Genomic DNA, 24,182 nt, shown 5'->3' with positions numbered 1-24,182 from the left:
ACATACATAAGAAGAAGCACATCAAGACCCTCAGCTCACACAACAACCCTCATGGCACCTGCGTCATGCCTACCTACCTACATCAGGAAGGAGAAAAAGAAGGCCCTTGCATCCGACGCTGCTCGGTCCAAAGATGGTTCAGGGAAGACGTAGGTTACATTCGAATAGTTTATTTAAATGTAATAATAAAACTATTTTAAAAAGCATGCAGGCAATGACGCGTTTCGGGATCAGCATATCCCTTCTTCAGATTGCAGATGTATATAGGAAAAATAAAAATGGACATTAAATAGACAGCAAATGGGCGCCAAAGAAGATATTCCAGGTCAGAGGGCGTACGTCAGGCTTGTGGCATAGACTGCGCGGCGACCAAGTGGGTGTAAAAGTCATAAACCTACTGTATTATCCAAAATCCAGATCAGCAGACATAGAAGGGGAAGATACTAAAAGCAATATGGTTCCAATGCCTGTTTTAGGTTTTAGCCCATTATAAAGCTACGGGTACTCGAGAGCCCTTGTTGATCTGTTGTTCTGAATGTGGGGGAGGCAGGTGGCACAGTTTTTCTTTCCCCCAAGGACCCATATACACCTGGAGCCACGTCTGGTTGAATAAAGGCAATGTTACATGGGGCTGTTATCAGCCGAAGAGTCCACCACCCCTGTAATAGGCCCAACAATCAGCTTACAGATGAGGAAATGCTTGTTTGCGGCTGATCACAGTGTTTTAAAGGGGTACTCCAGTGGAAAACTTTTATTTTTTTAAATCAACTGGTGCCAGAAAGTTAAACAGATTTGTAAATCACTTCTATTAAAAAAAATCTTAATCCTTCCAGTACTTTTTAGGGGCTGTATACTAAAGAGAAATCCAAAAAAGAAATGCATTTCCTCTGATGTCATGACCACAGTGCTCTCTGCTGACCTCTGTTGTCCATTTTAGGAACTGTCCAGAGCAGCATATGTTTGCTATGGGGATTTTTCCTCTGCTCTGGACAGTTCCTAAAATGGACAGCAGAGGTCAGCAGAGAGCACTGTGGTCATGACATCAGAGGAAATGCATTTCTTTTGTTGGATTTCTCTTTAGTATACAGCCCCTAAAAAGCACTGGAAGGATTAAGATTTTTTAATAGAAGGGATTTACAAATCTGTTTAACTTTCTGGCACCAGTTGATTTAAAAAAATAAAATAAAATAAAAAAAAACGTTTTCCACGGGAGTACCCCTTTAACTGGATGGTGGGTTGGATTGGCGCCTTGTTGACAAGCATTAGACATGATGTTGCGATGACGTCATTGTCACGTTGCGTAGCCAGCCCTGGTCTCATTAGTACAATATGAGGCATCTATCTTTTTATAGAGGCTGGGGATACAAATTATATTGTCGAAACCCCATCCTTGTCTAGTATGGGACATTTGGCGCCTGCTTCATAGGGTTTTTGGCTTGTTCTAAATTAGTGGTCTCCAAACTATGGTACTCCAGCTGTTGCAAAACTACAATTTACAGCATAGCTACTGTATCTTCTAAAAGAGGTTCAGGATTAACATTATTTTGTCATCTATGTCTAGTATGGGGCAGTTGGCACTTGCCTAGTGTTTTTTTTTTGCCTTCTTTTAGATCAGTGGTCTTTAAACTGTGGCCCTCCAGTTGTTGCAAAACTACTATTTACAGCATAGCTACTATATCTTCTAAAAGAAGTTCGAGATTAACATTATTTTGTCATCTATGTCGGGATTAACATTATTTTGTCATCTATGTCTAGTATGGGGCAGTTGGCACTTGCCTAGTGTGGTTTTTGCCTTCTTTTAGATCAGTGGTCTTTAAACAGTGGCCCTCCAGCTGTTGCAAAACTACAACTCCCGGCATGCCCGGACAGCCGTTGGCTGTCCGGGCATGCCGAGAGTTGTAGTTTTGCAACAGCTGGTGGGCCACAGTTTGGAGACCACTGCTCTGGACCAACACGGTAGGATTGCAGATTGCGCTTGCTGGATCCGTGCCTGTTTTTTGATCCGCATCTACTATGTAACTAATGTTCATAGACGACGTAGCGGTGCGACGTTCTGCATAATTGCCGCTCTGCCAACTTGCTTCTACAATTACCTGTCGTCCGTACCCCATTGGAATCTATTGTGTGATGCGCACGGTCCCTGTTTCGAGTCGGTAATTCGCCTGGGCTCCATTAATTAGCTGATAGTGAGCGCTCGCTTCCCTCCACTCCTGGTAATTAAATGAGTGCAGGTTAATTAACGGAGTGGGAAATCCCGAATCAAAGCCTCCCGCTCGAGATGGGTCATGTAATGCGTGAACCACGAGTAATATCCGTCTATTATAATGCCTTATCGAGGCATATGTCATCATTAAAGCCCCCGCGCCGCTTCAGTTCGGCTACGCTGCGGCTCTGTTCCCGTTTGAGTGCTACCTGTGCCCGTTCTTTTGTATCCCTATATTGCCTGTAGTCAAGTTTAACATCTGACACTTTAACGCTTTTGAGAGAGGCGCCGCATCAGAGATCCGTTTATTTCACGTTGCAAAAATATTGATTTGCGCTGCTCTCGAGAAGCCCAGATGCCTCCTAGCATTGGAAGCGTTCCCATTGACTGGTGTGTAATCTTTAGACAAAATATAAAGATATATATATGTATAATAGGGGAGATAAATCACAACCTGTGCAGAGCAGGGCCGTCTTTAGTTTTGATTGGACCCTGGGCAAGCAATTTTTGCCCCCCCCCCCCCACACCCAATCGCACAGTCAATCCCAATACCTCATTACCACATTAGGTAGACAGCACAGTTTCCCCACATTAGGTAGAGAGCACAGCATAGTTCCCCCACATTAGGTAGACAGCATAGTTCCCCGACATTAGGTAGACAGCTTAGTACCCCCACATTAGGTAGACAGCTTAGTACCCCCACATTAGGTAGACAGCATAGTTCCCCGACATTAGGTAGACAGCTTAGTACCCCCACATTAGGTAGACAGCATAGTTCCCCCACATTAGGTAGACAGCATAGTTCCCCGACATTAGGTAGACAGCTTAGTACCCCCACATTAGGTAGACAGCTTAGTACCCCACATTAGGTAGACAGCAGTGTTTTTTGGATCCAAGAATGACATTTTAGTTACTCGAACCCCCCCCCCCCAATCCCCCTGTGCCTTTTTATTAACCCGTCCATCACCTTAGCCATTTCATTAACCCCCTTCCTATGTATTTCATTGCCTCCCTCCTCTTATCCCCTGTGCCCTCTCACCTACCCCCCTTCTCCCCCTGTACCATTTCATTAAACCCTCCCCTTCCTCCCCCTTTGCCAATTCATTAAAACACCCCTCCCCTCCTTCCCCCTGTGCCAATTCATTAACCCCCCTCTCCCCTCCTTCCTCCGTGCCAATTAATTAACCCCCCTCCCCCCTGTGCCAATTCAATAACCCCCCTCCCCTCCTCTCCTCTCCTCCTCCTCCCCCCTGTGCCAATTCAATAACCCCCCTCCCCTCCTCTCCTCTCCTCCTCCTCCCCCCTGTGCCAATTCATTAATCCCCCTCCCCTCCTCTCCCCCTTCACTGTGCCAATTCATTAACCCCCCTTCCCTTCCTTCCCCCCCGTGCCAATTGATTGACCCCCCTCCCCTCCTCCCCCCCCACTGTGCCAATTGATTAACCCCCCCTACCCTCTGTGCCAATTGATAAATCCCCCCTCCCCCCACTGTGCCAATTCATTAACCCCCCTCTCATCCTCTCCCCCCCCCCCCACTGTGCCAATTCATTAACCCCCCCTCCCGCCCACTGTGCCAATTCACTGTGCGCCCCTCATCCCAGCTCTGCATCTAATCCACTACTTCGGCACGGCAATGCTAGAATTTTGACATTATCACCTTTCATTCATTGCGGGGCAGTATCACCATAGTACTTACCAGCACACCGCACCATCCATAGCGCAGAGACTAAGATAATCCGTGTCCCAACCTTCTCTGATATGTATTTTTTACTTTATCGATTTAATTTTTGCACGTTTGAAGCAAGGGCCCTGCTTAGGACCTCACATTACATTATTTAAATGAATGATATTTTAATACTGGACATCTGATCTTGTATCTTCTTTTCTCCCATTTTTCTTTTTCTCCTATTTTTCTTGCTATGTACTCACCCTTAGCCTAGCAGGACTACTACCATTTTTGTCTTCCCCTTTAAGAGACACAATTTGATTTTCACATAGTTTCCTACTTGTTTTCAGTGTTTCAGGGTCCTTAGATCTTTTATTCACTTGTTTATAGTTAATGGAGAACAATTATAAACATTTCATTAGCTTTAAAACTTTTATTGACAAATACCTGAAGTTTCAGACTCAATATTTACAGTGTTAATCCTTCTTTATGTAAGACTTCTGCAGTGTGGGGCTCATCACAACTTCCATTGTGTTGTTGTTGTTGTTTGTCCACTTGGTTTTCGAGACCTCTTTGAGAGTCATGAATGAGCTTCGCTCCGTGCCAGATGACTGACGATGCGGGGCGGAGGCTAGTGATGTCACGGTCACGCCCCGCTTGTGATGTCACGGCCATGCCCCCTCAATGCAAGTCTATGGGATGTCCGTCATTAACTCTTTAGATGCGGCGATCAAAGTTGATCGCCGCATCTAAAAGTGAAAGTAAAAGCATCCCGGCAGCTCAGTCAGGCTGATCGGGATATCGCGATAAAATCGTGAAGTCCTGATCAGCTAGATTGCAGCAGAAGGGTATTTTACCTGCCTCCTGCGCGTCCGAACGGCGATTGATTGCTGCAAGCCTGAAATCCAGGCTTGAGCAATCAACCACCAATAGCACTGATCAATGCAAAGCTATGGCTTTGCAGTGATTTGTGTAAAAGATCAGTGTTTGCAGTGTTATAGGTCCCTATGGGAGCTATAACACTGCAAAAAAAAGTGAACAAAAAAAGTTAATAAAGATCATTTAACCCCTTCCCTAATAAAAGTTTGAATCACCCCCCCCCCCCTTTTCCCATAAAAAAAAAATACTATGCAAATAAAAATAAACATAGCAAATTTTTGGTCACTTTTATGATATAAAAAAATGAATAAAAAGCGATCAAATAGTCCGATCAAAATAAAAATGGTACCGATAAAAACTTCAGATGCCTCATACGCCCCGTACATGGAACAATAAAAAAGTTATAGGGGTCAGAAGATGACAATTTTAAAGTATAAATTTTCCTGCATGTAGTTTTGATTTTTTTTCCGAAGTACGACAATATCCAACCTATATAAGTAGGGGATCATTTTAATCGTATGGACCTACAGAATAAAGATAAGGTGTCATTTTTAATGAAATATATACTGCGTAGAAACAGAAGGCCCCAAAATTTACAAAATGGTGTTTTTTCTTCAATTTTGTCGCACAATGATTTTCTTTTTCTGTTTCATCGTAGATTTTTGGGTAAAATGACTGATATCATTACAAATTAGAATTGGTGGCGCAAAAAATAAGCAATCATATGGATTTTTAGGTGCAAAATTGAAAGGGTTATGATTATTAAAAGGTAAGGAGGAAAAAACGAAAGTGCAAAAATGGAAAAACGCTATGTCCTTAAGGGGTTAAAGCTGTAAAATGTGTTGAGCCGTACTACCTCCCCAACATTGTAGGACTTCCATACTAGCTAGAAGATTGCCAAAGTAGCTTATCAACTGGGTACAATTTTATTTTATTTCTATGTTATCTGAAAAAATGCATAAGAAAAAGTGTAATCGCCTTTACTTCTAATGATTTTTTACACCTCTGTTCTTTTTCAGACCAGTTAAATACACCTGGCTGCGCAGGAACGGCGAGCTGCCACCGACAGCGCTCACTGAACACAACAGCCTGGTATTTCAGAACCTCAACAAAAGTGACAGTGGTACTTACATGTGCCAGGTAGCAAATCTCCTGGGGGAATATACGGCGGAATACAAACTGGATGTCAACGGTAAGAACCAGTTGTGTTGTCATAGTTTTTACCTGTTTGACACCTTGTGCATGTGTTTTCTGTTTGTTTCCTTTTTATAAATCATCGTATACTGTATATGTGTTTAAGTGCTTATCCTTTATGTTCTTTATGAAGCTGGAATTTATTCCTTTACACACGATACTCACTAACCCTACTGATGCTTTAGAAGCCATTTAAAGGGGTACTCCCGTGGAAAACCTTTTTTTTTTTTTAAATCAACTGGTGCCAGAAAGTTAAACAGATTTGTAAATCACTTCTATAAAAAAAAACTTAATCCTTTCAGTACTTTTTAGGGGCTGTATACTAAAGAGAAATCCAAAAAAGAAATGCATTTCCTCTGATGTCATGACCACAGTGCTCTCTGCTGACCTCTGCTGTCCATTTTAGGTACTGTCCAGAGCAGGAGAAAATCTCCATAACAAACACATGCTGCTCTGGACAGTTTCTAAAATGGACAGCAGAGGTCAGCAGAGAGCACTGTGGTCATGACATCAGAGGAAATACATTTCTTTTTTGGATTTCTCTTTAGTATACAGCTTCTAAAAAGTACTGGAAGGATTAAGATTTTTTAATAGAAGTGATTTACAAATCTGTTTAACTTTCTGGCACCAGTTGATTTAAAAAAAAAAAAAAGTTTTCCACGGGAGTACCCCTTTAACCACAGAATTACTTATTATTCCATGCCTCTATGTTGCTCTCTGTAGTGATGTTACGTGTGGCTACACGATTGGGTGACTTGACGTCACTATGGACAACACCAGCCAAGACTTTCGTATTTCAGTTGTGGAAAATTTATGTTATTTTTTTATTTTATTATTTTAACCTATATTATTAGATGGTTTTGAAAGAGTATGTCCCATAACTTCAGAGAAGATCACCCTTTTTCAAGGAAATACAGTTTAAAGTGTACCTGTCGTCAACATAAACTTTTCATATAACAGATCCCTGCCTGTTCTGCCCTCACTTCCTGTTTTTGGACTCATCATAGAGACACACAGACAATAGCTGCAGGGACAGCATTTTTTCACCAAAAATATACACAATTTTTAATCAATTTATATTACAAATATACATATAATGGTATTACCTACAATATATAAAAAGTTTTTGTTGACGACAGGTACACTTTAACCCCTTAACGACGCAGGACGTATATTTACGTCCTGCGCCGGCTCCCGCGATATGAAGCGGGATCGCGCCGCGATCCCGCATCATATCGCGTGGGTCCCGGCGCTAATCAACGGCCGGGACCCGCGGCTAATACCACACATCGCCGATCGCGGCGATGTGCGGTATTAACCCTTTAGAAGCGGCGGTGAAAGCTGACCGCCGCTTCTAAAGTGAAACTGAAAGTATCCCGGCTGCTCAGTCGGGCTGTTCGGGACCGCCGCGGTGAAATCGCGGTGTCCCGAACAGCTGATCGGACACCGGGAGGGCCCTTACCTGCCTCCTCGGTGTCCGATCGACGAATGACTGCTCCGTGCCTGAGATCCAGGCAGGAGCAGTCAAGCGCCGATAATGCTGATCACAGGCGTGTTAATACACGCCTGTGATCAGGATGAGAGATCAGTTTGTGCAGTGTTATAGGTCCCTATGGGACCTATAACACTGCAAAAAAAAAGTAAAAAAAAAGTGTTAATAAAGGTCATTTAACCCCTTCCCTAATAAAAGTTTGAATCACCCCCCTTTTCCCATAAAAAAAATAAAACAGTGTAAAAAAAATAAATAAATAAACATATGTGGTATCGCCGCGTGCGTAAATGTCTGAAATATAAAAATATATCATTAATTAAGCCGTACGGTCAATGGCGTACGCGCAAAAAAATTCCAAAGTCCAAAAAAGCGTATTTTGGTAACTTTTTATAACATTAAAAAATGAATAAAAAGCGATCAAAAAGTCAGATCAAAACAAAAATCATACCGATAAAAACTTCAGATCACGGCGCAAAAAATGAGTCCTCATACCGCCCCGTACGTGGAAAAATAAAAAAGTTATAGGGGTCAGAAGATGACATTTTTAAACGTATAAATTTTCCTGCATGTAGTCATGATTTTTTCCAGAAGTACGACAAAATCAAACCTATATAAGTAGGGTATCATTTTAACCGTATGGACCTACAGAATAATGATAAGGTGTAATTTTACCGAAATATGCACTGCGTAGAAACGGAAGCCCCCAAAAGTTACAAAATGGCGTTTTTTTTCGATTTTGTCGCACAATAATTTTTTTTTCCGTTTCGCCGTGCATTTTTGGGTAAAATGACTAATGTCTCTGCAAAGTAGAATTGGTGACGCAAAAAATAAGCCATAATATGGATTTTTAGGTGGAAAATTGAAAGGGTTATGATTTTTAAAAGGTAAGGAGGAAAAAACGAAAGTGCAAAAACGGAAAAACCCTGAGTCCTTAAGGGGTTAAGTAGGTAGACAACAGTGTAGACTTCACATGAAGTCACTTTGATTTAAAAAAAAAAAAATAGCTGCTACCACTGAGTGTCTTTGTCTTTTATGCATGGATTTTCGTCTATACAGTGGTCCCTCAAGTTACAATATTAATCGGTTCCAGGACGACCATTGTATGTTGAAACCATTGTATGTTGAGACTATAACTGTATGGAAACCTGGTAATTGGTTGTGAAGCCACCAAAATGTCATCCAAAAGTAGGAAAAAGTGAGGATTAAAGCAAAAATAAGTAGATAATTAATATAGATAAAGCAAATCCTTACATATAAAAGTAAGAAAGATCTGCTGGGAGCTGTAAATCACTGTTTATGTCAGTGTTTTCCATCCAGGGTGCCTCCAGCTGTTGCAAAACTACAACCCCCAGCATGCCCGGACAGCCTTTGGCTGTCCGGGCATGCTGGGAGTTGTAGTTTTGCAACAGCTGGAGGACCCCTAGTTGGGAAACGCTGGTCTATGTAGAGGACAGGAGCTTCTTTGGGGGCCTGTACAGTACACATTTTCCTTAAAAAAAATAACATGGAGTCGCCCTCACCTGGTGTCCAAAGGAGCAGCTATCCCTGGTACAGGTAAAGTGTACAGGACATGTAATACCTCTCTGTACTGTAGGGGGCGCTACCAGACATCAGTCAGTGCATACACTTCAGTAATACAGGAGTTTTACCAGTAAAATGCCCATTCTGATTGGTCAGTTCTTCCAGCCATTGACACCTTTCGCAGATCTGGACTGTCCGTACATTGTATGGTGAGTCTGGTTTCAAGTTACAATGGTCCAGAAAAGACCATTGTATGTTGAAACTATTGTATGTTGAGGCCATTGTAAGTTGAGGGATCACTGTAGTTTGCAATTAAATAAAAATACATAGGCAATTTTTGTATGTTAGCATATGTGCAAATGTGCACAAATTTCAGGCAGAATCCATGCTAAATTTGAAGTGGATTCCATCCGGAATCAGAGTTCTGTTGATTTTTATGGTATTTCCCAGAGCATGTACATTTTTAATACTTTTTTAATTTACATTTTTAATATCCAAATTCTGGCATTCGAATTGACACATAAATCCCCAAGGGCAGAATCGGCATGGAAACATCCTATTGAAGTCAACGGGACTTTGTATTTCTGTTCCAAATCTGCCACATTCTGCTCCAAATTCTGCAAGAGTTAAAGGGGTACTCCATTGAATTTTTTTTTTTTTATCAACTGGTGCCAGAAATTTAAACAGCTTTGTAAATTAATTCTATGTAAAAATCTTAATCCTTCCAGTACTTAGCTGCTGTATGCTCCACAGGAAGTTGTATTTCTTTCTGGAATTATTTCCAGTCTGACCTCTGTCCATGTCAGGAACTGTCCAGAGCAGGAAAGGTTTGCTATGGGGATTTGCTTGTACTCTGGCCAGTTCCTGACATGGACAGAGGTGTCAGCAGAGAGCACTGTGGTCAGATTGGAAATAATGCCAGAAAGAAATACACCTTTTTCTGGAGCATACAGCAGCTGATAAATACTTGAAGGATTAAGATTTTTAAATAGAAGTAATTTACAAATCTGTTTAACTTTGTGGCACCAGTTGATTTAAAAAAAATAAATGCTTTCCACTGGATTACCCCTTTAAATGCCAAATTCCACTGGATGGTTTTATCATATGATTTTGATGATTTTAAAGGGGTACTCCGCCCCTAGACATCTTATCCCCTATCGAAAGGATAGGGGATAAGATGTCAGATCGCGGGGGTCCCGCCGTTGGGGACCCCCGGGGTCTCGGCTGCAGCACCCACCTGTTGCGGCTTCTGGCAGCGCTGGAGGCTCTCATCCTAACACCTCACGACCACAGTGACGGGAGATCGTGATGTCATGACTCCGCCCCCGTGTGACGTCACACCCCGCCCCCTCAATGCAAGTCAATGGGAGGGGGCGTGACGGCTGTCACGCCCCCTCCCATAGACTTGCATTGAGGGGCGGGGTGTGACGTCACACGGGGGCGGAGTCGTGACGTCACGATCTCACATCACCGTGGTCGGGAGCCGAAGCCTCCAGCGTTTCCGGAAACCGCAACAGGTGGGTGCTGCAGCGGAGATCTCGGGGGTCCCCAGCGGCGGGACCCCCACGATCTGACATCTTATCCCCTATCCTTTGGATAGGGGATAAGATGTCTAGGGGCGGAGTACCCCTTTAACAGAATCATCCAGTGGAATTTGGCAGAAAATTCAGCCGCAGAAATTCTGATTTTCGGATCAGCCGAAAGAATGAAGATGTTCATACTTTTGGCGGAATTCCACGCTGACTGAGATTCCGTCGATGGGGATGGCGCGGGTCCACACAGTCAAACCACCGATTGATATTAGAAAATCTGCAGTAAATCAGTCTAGTCTACATTTACCCTTATTAGAAGTAGAGCAGGAAAAAACCCTCAGGTATGGCGCTGCAGACTCTTGTAGACAGATGAGGCGGATGCCAAAGGTAATAGGAAAGTCCTCAGCAGGACATTTTATTAAAAAAAACAATAAAATGGACAAGATTACGCGTTTCGGGAGGATCCTTCCCTTCCTCAGATCAGGATCAGGACCCTTGGACTTCTTTGAAAGTTCATTGCAAGATGAACATGAATCCAGTTCAACAACATTAAATTCTCATTTTGGTCACATACGTGTTTGGAAGGTGACCCCACCCCCAAAACAGATAACTTTATTCTATTTGCTTGATGATCTTTTGTTGATTTATACAGACATTTAAGATTTTTTTTTACTCCAGTGACCTTCTAAAAAGATTAGTTTGGTCCACACTCACTCCCACTGGCCATAAAAATGATTCGTTCTTATGCTCGGCTCTTTGGAGATTTGGAAATAAGATATCAAACAAACAAATAAGTCTGATCATTTTTAGATGCTAGAATCCATTGTTTATGGTTTCAGCTCCTCAACCACTGATGGTGGTCAAACTGATGTAGCTTGAACGCCAGTTGACTACACATTCAAATAAAACTGCAGGGAGCAGGATAAAAATACCGATCCTCTTGGCACTCTACCGATGGCATAAATTGGAAGCCGAGTCGGACAATAATATTAAAGGGGTTATCCTGGAAAAAACTTTTATATATCAACTGGCTCCAGAAAGTTAAACAGATTTGTAAATTACTTTTATTAAAAAATCTTAATCCTTTCAGTACTTTTTAGCTGCTGAAGTTGAGTTGTTCTTTACTGTCTAAGTGCTCTCTGATGATACCTGTCTCGGGAACTGCCCAGAGTAAAAGCAAATCCCCATAGCAAACCTCTTCTACTCTGTGCAGTTCCCGAGACAAGCAGAGATGTCAGCAGAGAGCACTGTTGCCAGACAGAAAAGAACAACTCAACTTATACAGCTGATAATTATTGGAAGGATTAATATTTTTTAATAGAAGTAATTTACAAATCTGTTTAACTTTCTGGAGCCAGTTGATATATATATATATATATATATATATATATATATATAAAAGTTTTTCCTGAAATACCCCTTTAATAAATGAATAAAAGGTTATTTATTAAAAGCGCTGTGGACGTAGTCCACAGCGCTTTTAATTAATAACCTTTTATTCATTTATTAATATTATTGTCCGACTCGGTTTCCAATTTATGCCATCGGGAGAGCGCCAAGAGGATCTGTATTTATACCCTGCTCCCTGCAGTTTTATTTGAACTTCTCCTGACCGTCCGGAGGCATTCAGTGACGGGTATGATCCCGGCTATTCACCCAGAGACTGGGCATTCAAGCTTCAATAGGTGTTGTGCTCTCAGTAGAACACCACCAGGTTAGCATAACCTTATCGGTGCTATTGGTAACCTCTAGAGATGAGCGAACTTACAGTAAATTCGATTCGTCACGAACTTCTCGGCTCGGCAGTTGATGACTTTTCCTGCATAAATTAGTTCAGCTTTCAGGTGCTCCGGTGGGCTGGAAAAGGTGGATACAGTCCTAGGAGACTCTTTCCTATGACTGTATCCACCTTTTCCAGCCCACCAGAGCACCGGAAAGCTGAACTAATTTATGCAGGAAAAGTCAGCAACCGCCGAGCCGAGAAGTTCGTGACGAATCGAATTTAGTGTAACGGCACATGATTTTGCGCTTTTATCTGTTTCTTTCTTTTCTCCTATATTAGAAAGTTGCCAGTATATTAATTTAATATGACTACGAGTGGACAGATGTCTCAACTATGCTAAACGTGCCCAAACACATTAGAGTAAACCCAGCCAAACCTGATTTCAATATACGATTGGCTGACTAATGTGTATGGGGGTCTCCTCACTCTTTCTCGGCAGAAGGATTGGAATGATAGATCAGATGTACAGGTGTTTAGCAACTTATTTTATGCGTCTGCCTGCCTTACGGCAAACGTGTGCCAGAGCTTGACCATTGTTGTTCCACCAATTCAGTAAAGGTTTATGTTAGGTTTATACCGTACAGAATTTTTTTACATTATGTACCTGAATACACAACCTGATTCTTGTCTCATCAGGCATCTCCAATCTTAGTGTGATGAGGAATGCTCTCAGGAAGACAGAGCCTGTATCACCTTAAAGGGGTACTCCGCTGCCCCAGTGTTCCGACCGCTTGGAGCGGGGTGGGGGGGTCGTGACGTCACGACCACACCCCTTTGTGACATCACGCTGCCTCAATGCAAGTCTATGGGACTGCCACGCCCCCTCTCATAGACTTGCATTGATGGGGTGTGATGGTAATGGTAGAGTTGGGAGGCAGTTGGGCTCCTACAGGAGGGGAAACGTTTTTTAGAGGTTCTTCCATGGAAATTGGTTAGGCAATTACAGTTCTAGAATCTACCATTGTTGGTATCAGCGTAGATGTTGGGAATTACCGTTCCAGGAACTGACAGGGCTGGAATCGGTGTAGATGTTTCCGCAATGCCTCACGGTCTCTAGTCATTCAAACCCTTATGGTTATAATTAATGATCATCTGTCTAACCTTGCGTTTTGACACGTATCCGCTACCCAGCATGAAAAGAGCTTTTTTACTTCACTCTCGGCTGAAGAGACTGCAAATTTTAGCTTTCACACAAAATAAAAGGCTAAACCTTTGGCACCATCGAGGGGGGAGAAAAAAAATTTAAATAAGAATACAACAGGACGGGATAAAATCCGTGTAGCGACAGATCCCAGACAATCGCTTAATCCCTGGTTGCTTTCTGCTTCAGAATCTTATCACAGGTACAAGGTCGGACCTTCTTGGTTATGCAACGCTCTATTCCCAGTCTGGCCTTTATCTCCTGGCTAGCTTTTTCTTTCTATTTATTTCTCCCTCCTCCTCTCAGTGTCCTTATTCCCTTTCCTGATTTCCATCAGCTTTCTTCCATTGTCTCAGAAACAAAATGATAAAGAACCCATACCCCAAGATTCTGGTTGGCGGGCCGAACCCTCGAGAAATGGAAGCTCCATGTCCCCCTCCTTCACGATTCCCAAGTGACGACCGAATCCAAAAAATCAGCATTTTGTAAAGTAGATTTTCAGTCATTTGTATCCTGCACTAGAATGAAGCCAGTTCTAATTTCTCCTGATCCGTTTAATTCTAATGTTGCCTGGTAATTATCATTCTTTCTCATTATCTCTTTTTAAACTAATTATACTGCCATCGTTAGCCAAACAAAGCATCAAAAGATAGGGAGTCTGAATGAGCAATCTCCCTGAATATTCATAAGTTTACAAACAGTCTTATCATACGAGGTTACATAAAGATCAGGAAGAAATATTTCTGCAAAGTGTTGTAGCTCGGATGGAGACATTAAACAACGGCTTATTAAATAATTATTTAATTGCACGTGTTAATTAGTAGGGAATATGTCAAGCTCCCTTTCAATATTTGACTCCAGGAATAGATTATGTTTTGCATTTTAATCTGTTCGATAATTTCGTGTTGCCATACACAAGAAATTCTGAATTTCTGAGACCTTTTCGGGGACTGTGGATGAAATAAGTTGCATATTTTTCACCTCGGAACACACGCAGCTTCACCTCACAATGATTTTTAGGATCAAAACAGCTTTAAGGATCATCAGCAAAGTTCAAAAGTTAGCTAAATGCCTACAATAGGATTATAAAGGGAAGGATGACTGTGTGGCCATCAGCTTTCTCTCCGATATCCAAGTAAGAAGCCCTCGTATACGTTAGATTGTAGTTGAGTCTGAGAAATCTAATGTGTATAGGTAGCTTTACTCTAGGACTATATTAAGGCTTAAAGGGGTACTCCGCCCCTAGACATTTTATCCCCTATCCAAAGGATAGGGGGATAAGATGTCTGATCGCGGGGGTCCCGCCACTGGGGACCTCCGCGATCTCGGCTGCAGCACCCCAGACATCCAGTGCCGGATCACTGGCGGGACAGAGGCTCGTGACATCATGGTCACGCCCCACTCATGGTGTCACGGCCATGCCCCCTCAATGCAAGTCTAGGGGAGGGGGTGTGACGGCCGTCACGCCCCCTCCCATAGACTTGCATTGAGGGGGCGTGAGCATGACGTCACGAGCAGGGCGCGGGCGTGACGTCACAAACTTCCGGCACTGAACCCAATGCTCTAAACAAACAGCAGCGGAACCCCCGCGATCAGACATCTTATCCCCTATACTTTGGATAGGGGATAAGATGTCTAGGGGCGGAGTACCCCTTTTATCACTTGTAAAGAAGTTGTGTTATCTCAGTGATGTGTTGGGGCATATGGCCATGATATAGTGAGGTTCCCCCAATAAGTAAACCCCTCTACAAGCCAGAAATCTAGTGGAGGCAGCAGGTCTTGCAATAACAAATCCAGGGCTATGTATATGCTTAAAGGGGTTATCCAGCTATTTAAAGTATATCCCCTATCCACAGAATAGGGGATAAGTGTCTGATCATGTAGTGTGGGGGCTTACCCCTTGCAATCTCCACAATGGGGCCCAACTCTCCCCGCTGAGCACTCTGGCCCCCCACCTTCCGAGATGCACTTGGTAGGTCACCGATGTGGCTGGTGATTGGCTGTGCGGGTTATCACTGATAAAACTAGTAGGTCTCAGAAAGTGGTGGCCGTAATGCTTCACAAGTATATATGTATTTAATAGCTTGATAACCCCTTTAACCACAGTTTCAGCGTACTATTAGGGCATATTTAGAGGTGTAACTTGTAGCTTCTGGGACCCATTGCAAAATCTGCAACATGGCCCATGTGCCAATTAAAATACTAGTCTCCCATGGGGCAGATGGGCATTGGGCCCTCTTAGCCCCCAATACACTCCTCCTGCCAGTCTTACTTGATTGACAGTCGGAGTGCAGGGCTCCTCCCTGAATTAAGACTTATATTATGCAAATTGACTTTCTATTAAATTGGCCCCAATGGGGGAACGGAAAACAGAGGCTTCCTGTCTGTGGAGAATGGAGATAAGTTGGTGATGGCCCCTATGAACAATAGAAATATAAATGAAAATTACTCAACAAGATAGTATAATGGCAAAAAAGTGCAACCATTACCAGAAAATAATAAGATTGTATGAGTTTTGTAATAAATCTCGAATGTACGAATAATTGTATTTTTGTGGAAAAAAATAAAGCAGTGAAAATTCCTGCAGCACAAGACGTAGCACAGACGTCTGCTCACCGCAGTGCATTCACATATCGTCATTTGTTTATCAATGGTCGTAAAGATAAATCCATTTTTACATCTAAAGCAGTTAGTGCTGTGGAAATTTATATGTTTTAATACTTTGTAGAGAACAGCATAACGGCTGTAGGAAATAGTACATCGGTAAAAAGACCTGAAGCTAAAGTATGATCAGACTTCTCGAATAAGACGTCTAATAAATACACTTTTCTGGGGTGAAACCTTTTGGGTCGAAGCCATAATGGGGCCTTTTTGCACTTTAGGCATCTTATATAAAATTGTGACTAAAGGGAAGGTTCCCCCCAAGACATGTTGGAAGAGGTGAACGGTGGGTGCCCTGTGAACCCACCTATGCTGGAATATAAGGTCCATGATCCTCTTCCAAGCTTTAAGCCCATTTATCTTTAGGAGATATGTGGTGACACGGGGTGCAAGATATACTTGTCAAATAGAGACGCCAGGGTACCGTTAACCTACACGGTCCGAGGTGTAGACAGCTTCTCCTGGGCCAGGTGCGGGGCAATAAACGCACCTATGGTTGGTTACGGATAACTGTCTTTTTACTTAGGCAGGAGCAGATTGTACAATACTCACAGCACAAAGCAGAGTAGAAGGGATGCAGTATAACCCATGGGAGCCCCATGGGAGCCCTGTGACCTTGCTGGAACTTATGGGGCTTTTCACCCACTTGAATTGACTTTCTATTAGATATGACAGATTTTAGACTTGGAGATATCCCAAGCTGACTAAGGTTCTGCTAAAGTTCAATTTACTGATATCTCCAGGGTATGAACTCACCAACTCCTGTGCATGGAACACTTGCAGAATGGTGAGGTTGATAGCTCCTCCCCCTACACTATATACAGGGCGATTCGGGGGTTCCCACTGTTCAATCAGGGTCACATGGCTACTCTGCATCATGCCTCCTTATAGATATCCAGTACATTCCTTAAAGGTACAGTGCAACATAATATAAATTAACAGAACAAGTATTACAAGGAATATCACTGCACCACCTGAGCAGTAGGGCCTAGGTCAGGTGCCTGAAGCAATGTTTACCTTACAGGACGGACCAGAGTACTGGGACACCTCAGATACAAAGACCAAAGGACAATGAGGCACATCACTCAATGAATCAATTTCATTCTATCAGTGGGTGGACAACTTCTGCCTTAACTGAGAAAAAAATATTTCTATTCATTCATTTTATTTATTGACTTTGCCTATTTCTGTCAAAATATACAATCTTATTAAAGAAAAAAGAAAGATTTTACTGTCAGGATCCCCTGATCTTACATTTTTTTACAGTTTCTTACTACGTCCTTCTGTTCCCAAGATATGTGGATTCATAGTTTGTTTGACAATTCAGGGAATCAGTCAAGTGGGCGTGAACATCATTTTAATAATGGGAGTGAATATCCGGTGGTGGGCGGGATTACATAGTCAGTCACTCCCATTGTTTACATTTATTTCACACCCATCTTCTTAAAACTGAATGTCCTTTAGAGCATTGAGAAGTTCATGTAGAGTATTGAATTAGACTATACAGGCGAAAAAAAAATGGTTGCTGTTTAAAGGGGTACTCCGCCCCTAGACATCTTATCCCCTATCATTTGGATAGGGGATAAGATGTCTGATCACGGGGGTCCCGTCACTGGGGACCCCCGCTCTCTCCGCGCTGCACCCAGCATTCTTTTAGAGCGTTGGGTTCTGTGCCGGAGACTCGTGACATCATGGCCACACCCTGCTCGTGCAGTCACGACCACACACCCTCAATGCAAGTCTATGGGAGGGGGCTTGACGGCCGTCACGCCCCCTTCTATTGACTTGCATTGAGGGGGCATGGTCATGACTTCACAGGCGGGGCATGACTGGGACGTCACGAGCCACCTCCCTGCATGACAAGTCACGAGCCACCTCCCTGCATGGCCAGTCATCCGGCACTGAGCAAAAGCTTGCTCTGTGCGCCGGATGTCTTTGGTGCCGCAGCTGAGATCGCTGGGGACCCCCACGATCAGACATCTTATCCCCAATTTTTTGGATAGGGGATAAGATGTCTGATCATGGGGGTCCCACCACTGGGGACCCCGTTCTCTCCGCGCTGCACCCAGCATTCGTTTACAGTGTTGGGTTCTGCGCCGGAGGCTCGTGACATCATGGCCACGCCCTGCACGTGCAATCACGACCACACACCCCTCAATGCAAGTCTATGGGAGGGGGCGTGATGGCCGGAGGCTCGTGACATCATGGCCACGCCCTGCTTGTGCAGTCACGACCACACACCCTCAATGCAAATCTATGGGAGGGGGCATGACGGCCGTCACGCCGCCTCCCATAGACTTGCATTGAGGGGGTGTGGTCGTGACGTCACAAGCCGGGCATGACTGTGACGTCACGAGCCACCTCCCTGCATGATCAGTCATCCGGCACCGAGCAAAGTTCGCTCTGTGCGCTGGATGTCTTTGGTGCCACAGCTGAGATCGCTGGGGACCCCACGATCAGACATCTTATCCCCAATTCTTTGGATAGGGGATAAGATGTCTGATCACGGGGATCCCGCCGCTGGGGACCCCCGCTCTCTCCGCGCTGCACCCAGCATTCTTTTAGAGCGTTGGGTTCTGTGCCGGAGACTCGTGACATCATGGCCACACCCTGCTCGTGCAGTCACGACCACACACCCTCAATGCAAGTCTATGGGAGGGGGCTTGACGGCCGTCACGCCCCCTTCTATTGACTTGCATTGAGGGGGCATGGTGATGACTTCACAGTCGGGGCATGACTGGGACGTCACGAGCCACCTCCCTGCATGACAAGTCACGTGCCACCTCCCTGCATGACCAGTCATCCGGCACTGAGCAAAAGCTTGCTCTGTGCGCCGGATGTCTTTGGTGCCGCAGCTGAGATCGCTGGGGACCCCCACGATCAGACATCTTATCCCCAATTTTTTGGATAGGGGATAAGATGTCTGATCATGGGGGTCCCACCACTGGGGACCCCGTTCTCTCCGCGCTGCACCCAGCATTCGTTTACAGCGTTGGGTTCTGCACCGGAGGCTCGTGACATCATGGCCACGGCCTGCACGTGCAATCACGACCACACACCCCTCAATGCAAGTCTATGGGAGGGGGCGTGATGGCCGGAGGCTCGTGACATCATGGCCACGCCCTGCTTGTGCAGTCACGACCACACACCCTCAATGCAAGTCTATGGGAGGGGGCATGACGGCCGTCACGCCGCCTCCCATAGACTTGCATTGAGGGGGTGTGGTCGTGACGTCACAAGCCGGGCATGACTGTGACGTCACGAGCCACCTCCCTGCATGACCAGTCATTCGGCACCGAGCAAAGTTCGCTCTGTGCGCTGGATGTCTTTGGTGCCACAGCTGAGATCGCTGGGGACCCCACGATCAGACATCTTATCCACAATTCTTTGGATAGGGGATAAGATGTCTGATCACGGGGGTCCCGCCGCTGGGGACCCCCGCTCTCTCCGCGCTGCACCCAGCATTCTTTTAGAGCGTTGGGTTCTGTGCCGGAGACTCGTGACATCATGGCCACACCCTGCTCGTACAGTCACGACCACACCCTCTCAATGCAAGTCTATGGGAGGGGGCGTGACGGCTGTCACTCCCCCTCCCATAGACTTGCATTGAGGGGGCGTGGTCATGACGTGGGCTATAAGTAGTCTTGCCATAGACCGGGGTATGGAGTCTTAGGGTCCTTAGGGTTTTTACTTTTAACTCCTAAAAGGGATGTAGACTTTGCTGCTGGATGACATTGAGGTCTTTGGCCCTAGAATAGTGAGCAGTTGACAGCTGAACACAGCAATGATGACACGATAGTAACACAGCCACATAATCGGAAGGGGGGGTCACAGGAACAGACAGGGAGCGGTACAACAGCTACAGAATAAACACAGTAGGATCAAACTCTCTAAGAAAGATTCCAGAATGAAATGACATCCCGCCAGCGTCACCAGGAACGGGCATTGATTGCCTAGGAACATAGCAAGAGGACGCAGTAGTGCAGGGCGGCCATAGAAGGCAAAAGAGTAACAAGGCCACAGGGGCAGTACATAACAGCTGCTATACTGTGATATAGCTGCTATATAGAGATGGCGTTATAGAGATAATTTACCAAATCGGAGCTTTAAAGATGGCTGTAATTAAAAGAAGGGATTTAGTGATCAGTTAAACAAACTATGAGGACAACAGACATGGCGGTTAATGTGGCTTGTAATTGGGTAATATAACAAATTATTTTCAATTAAGTTCCATTTTTCATTCCTTTCTTGGTCCTGGGTCTGAGATGCCATGAACTAACACCATCTTTAATCAAACGCATGTGTACACGCCAGCCCAAATCTCTAGCCAATATTATGTGTATCGCAGCTTTTCCCCGTCGTGTTTTGGCTTGATAAAGGAACCCATTTGGGTTATCAAACCAAAACAAAAATCCTATTAGATCAGACCCCGGCTCCTCGGTCCTATCTCCCTGATTCTTCTAATTACAAACAGCGCGACGATCATCACGCGGACCCAATCAATTTCCTCCGGCTCAGTTTCCCGTTTCGCTGCTAATCAAGAGAATAAAACCTCTTTTCTTTGAATACGTTTGTGTATTAAACAGCAAGAAGTTGGCATCGATTAATAGCACTTCCCTGCGAGTGCTTTCAGAATTTAATTTGTCCAACAATTGTTTCATTTAAAGAGTTATTTCTGCCCCCTCCAGAAAATCAATGCCAGAAATGTAAGGGAGGGCGCCATAGGAAAATGGCTTTTTAATGGGAAAGATTTTTGTGTGTGTTATTAGGTAGGAATTTATAGCGACTCTGGTTTAACCCTCTGCAGGCAAGCATAGTCAATTATGCCTCAGGCAGCCGGTTGTCTGCATAGTTAAAGGGGTACTCCGATGGAAAACATTATTTTTTTTAAATCAACTGATACCAGAATGACTTTTATAAAAAAAAAAAAATCTTTACCCTTCCAGTACTTTTTAGCAGCTGTATGCTACAGAGGAAATTCTTTTCTTTTTTAATTTCCTTTTTGTCTTGTCCACAGTGCTCTTTGCTGACACCTGGTACCCGTGTTAGGAACTGTCCAGAGCAAGAGAAAATCCCCATAGCAAACCTATGCTGCTCCGGACAGTTCCTGACACGGACAGAGGTGTCAGCAGAGAGCACTGTGGACTAGACAAAAAAGAAATTCAAAAAGAAAAGAATTTCCTCTGTAGCCTACAGCTGCTAATAAGTACTGGAAGGGTAAAGATTTTTTAATAGAAGTCATTTACAAATGTAGTGATGAGCGGCATTGCTCATATTCAAATTTGCAATATTTCGCGCATATATATATATATATATATATATATATAGACGAATATTCGTCCTATATTCATGAATTGCTCGTATTCGTTATAATCGCATGTGTGAATATTCGCATATGTGAATATTTACATATTCACGCATTTGAGGAAGAAAACAGTGAGAGGGGGGGTGGGCAACTTTCCTATTGGTTGCTAGGGATGTTGTTGATAACCTCTGACAAGTGTATTTGTATCATTCTAATTGGCCCACAAGAAGGAATATGCTAATATTTGCATATGTGAAAAAAGCTAATATTCACAATTTCGAATGTATAGCGAATATATTCGCAATATTCTCGAATTCACGAATTTGCGATATTCATGATAATAATTCGAAATGCGAATATTTGCGCCCAACACTAATCACCAGTAGATTTAAAAAAAATAATGTTTTTTAAACAAAAAAATAAATAAATAAAGTTTTCCCCCGTTAATCTGGATTTAAAAGGGGTACTCCGCTGCTCAGCATTTGGTACAAAATGTACTGAATGATTAGAGCCGGGAGCTTGTGACATCATAGCCCCTCATGACATCACGGCCCACCCCCTCAATGCAAGTCTATGGGAGGGGGCGTGACGGTCGTCACGCCCCCTCCCATAGACTTGCATTGAGGGGGCGGGGCGGGACATCATGAGGGGTGGGGCTATGACGTCACAAGCTCCCGGCTCTAATCATTCAGACATTTTGTTCCAAACGCTGAGCAGCGGAGTACCCCTTTAATACCCCATAATTTGATTGGAGTCACCTGTGGGAAATTCAGGGGATTGGACATGATTTGGAAAGACACAGCGCTGTGTATATAAGGTCTCACAGCTGACAATGTATATCAGAGCAAAAACCAAGCCATGAGGGAGAAAGAACTGCCTGTAGAGCTCAGGATAGTGTGGAGGCGCAGATCTAGAGAAGGGTAAAAAAATGTCTGCTGCACTGAAAGTTCCCAAGAGCAAAGTGGCATCCATAATTCTTAAAGGGGTTATCCAGGAAAAAAACACACACACACATATATATATATATATATATATATATATATATATATCAACTGGTTCCAGAAAGTTAAACAGATTTGTAAATTACTTCTATTAAAAAATCTTAATCCTTCTTTTCTGTCTAAGTGATGTCATAGCCCCGCCCCCTCATGACATCACGCCCCACCCCCTCAATGCAAGTCTATGGGAGGGGGCGTGACGGCCGTCACGCCCCCTCCAATAGACTTGCATTGAGGGGGCGGGACGGGACATCATGAGGGATGGGGCTATGACATCACGAGCTCCTGTCGCCGGCTCCAGCGTTTGGAATGGTTTGTTCCAATGGCTGAGCAGCGGAGTACCCCTTTAATCAGTACTTAATTGAAGCCCCTTTGGCAGTGATTCTAGCCTCCAGTCTTCAATACCTGGTACACATATTACAGGTCGGGATATGAGGATGGGATGGGAGGTCGAGATAGGAGGTCAAGATAGGAGGACGGGATGGTCGGGATAGGAGGTCGAGTTAGGAGGTGGGGATATGAGGACGGGATATGAGGTGGAGATAGGAGGGGGAGATAGGAGGTCCAGATAGGAGGACGGGATAGGAGGTCCAGATAGGAGGCCGGGATAGAAGGACGGGAAAGGAGGTCGAGATAGGAGGACGGGATAGGAGGTTGAGATAGGAGAACGGGATAGGATGATGGGATAGGAGGACGGGATAGGAGGTCGGGATAGGACGACGGGATAGGAGGACGGGATAGGAGGACGGGATAGGAGGACGGGATAGGAGGACGGGATAGGAGGACGGGATAGGAGGACGGGATAGGAGGATGGGATAGGAGGACGGGATAGGAGGTCGGGATAGGACGACGGGATAGGACGACGGGATAGGAGGACGGGATAGGAGATCGGGATAGGAAGTCGAGATAGGAGGTCCACATAGGAGGTCGAGATAGGAGGACGGGATAGGAGGTCTGGATAGGAGGTCGGGGCATGAGGACGGGATATGAGGACGGGATATGGGGTTGGGATATGACAACAATATATGGGGATAAGATTTGAAGTCAAAAGCTTCCTCCTTTGTTGATTTTCCTCCCCAACAACGATTAGGAAGGAAAAACTGAGCAACTAGTCTTTAATAAATGTGTCCTGCACAGAAACAGCTCAGAACAGCCATTGTGTACAGACGCTTTTAGCTTGTGTACATTTATGTAGTGTTTCGACAAAGTGGTGCGACAAAGTCTTGGACAAATTCCCAAAAGTCGGGAAATTCCCAAAAGTCGATAAATCTATTACCACTTCATTAGTTACTACAAATCAGTGTATATTTACCTACCTTGATTTCTTGTGTAAATGGAAAGTCGCACAAAATGTTTCAGATTTTACACTGTGAAAAATCCTGCTACAAATCTACGCAAGAAAATAAACTGGTAAATTCCTGCCATGGAGTGTGTCTGTTTAAGAGGTTCTTTATTTTGATACAATGAATGTATCTTTCCAAAAAACCCAATTGACAAGTGCACCTTAAAGGGGTTATCCAGGAAAAAACTTATTTTTATATATCAACTGGCTCCAGAAAGTAAAACAGATTTGTAAATGACTTCCATAAAAAAATCTAAATCCTTTCAGTACTTATGTGCTGCTGAAGTTGAGTTGTTCTTTTCTGTCTAAGTGCTCTCTGATGACACGTGTCTCGGGAACCGCCCAGTTTAGAAGTAGTTCCCCATAGCAAACCTCTTCTACTCTGTGCAGTTCCCGAGACAAGCAGAGATGTCAGCAGAGAGCACTGTTGCCAGACAGAAAATAACAACAAAACTTAAGCAGCTG

The 24,182-nt window shown here is 44.1% G+C and overlaps 1 protein-coding gene across 3 annotated transcripts in view; it reads left to right on the top strand.

Annotated features, from left to right (window-relative positions):
* CADM3 (cell adhesion molecule 3) overlaps nt 1-24,182 on the top strand; it is a 381,683-nt gene that overhangs the window by 347,277 nt on the left and 10,224 nt on the right. For all 3 annotated transcript variants that reach the window (XM_056546912.1, XM_056546914.1, XM_056546915.1), the window contains exon 7: nt 5,768-5,940. In XM_056546912.1, the coding sequence (XP_056402887.1) occupies nt 5,768-5,940 (173 nt within the window). The remainder of the gene's footprint in view (nt 1-5,767; nt 5,941-24,182) is intronic.

The sequence above is a fragment of the Hyla sarda genome, chromosome 11, assembly GCF_029499605.1.
Source record: "Hyla sarda isolate aHylSar1 chromosome 11, aHylSar1.hap1, whole genome shotgun sequence".
Lineage (NCBI taxonomy): Eukaryota > Metazoa > Chordata > Amphibia > Anura > Hylidae > Hyla > Hyla sarda.
Note: the sequence above shows the minus strand (reverse complement) of the source record. Positions and strands in the feature narration are given on the sequence as shown.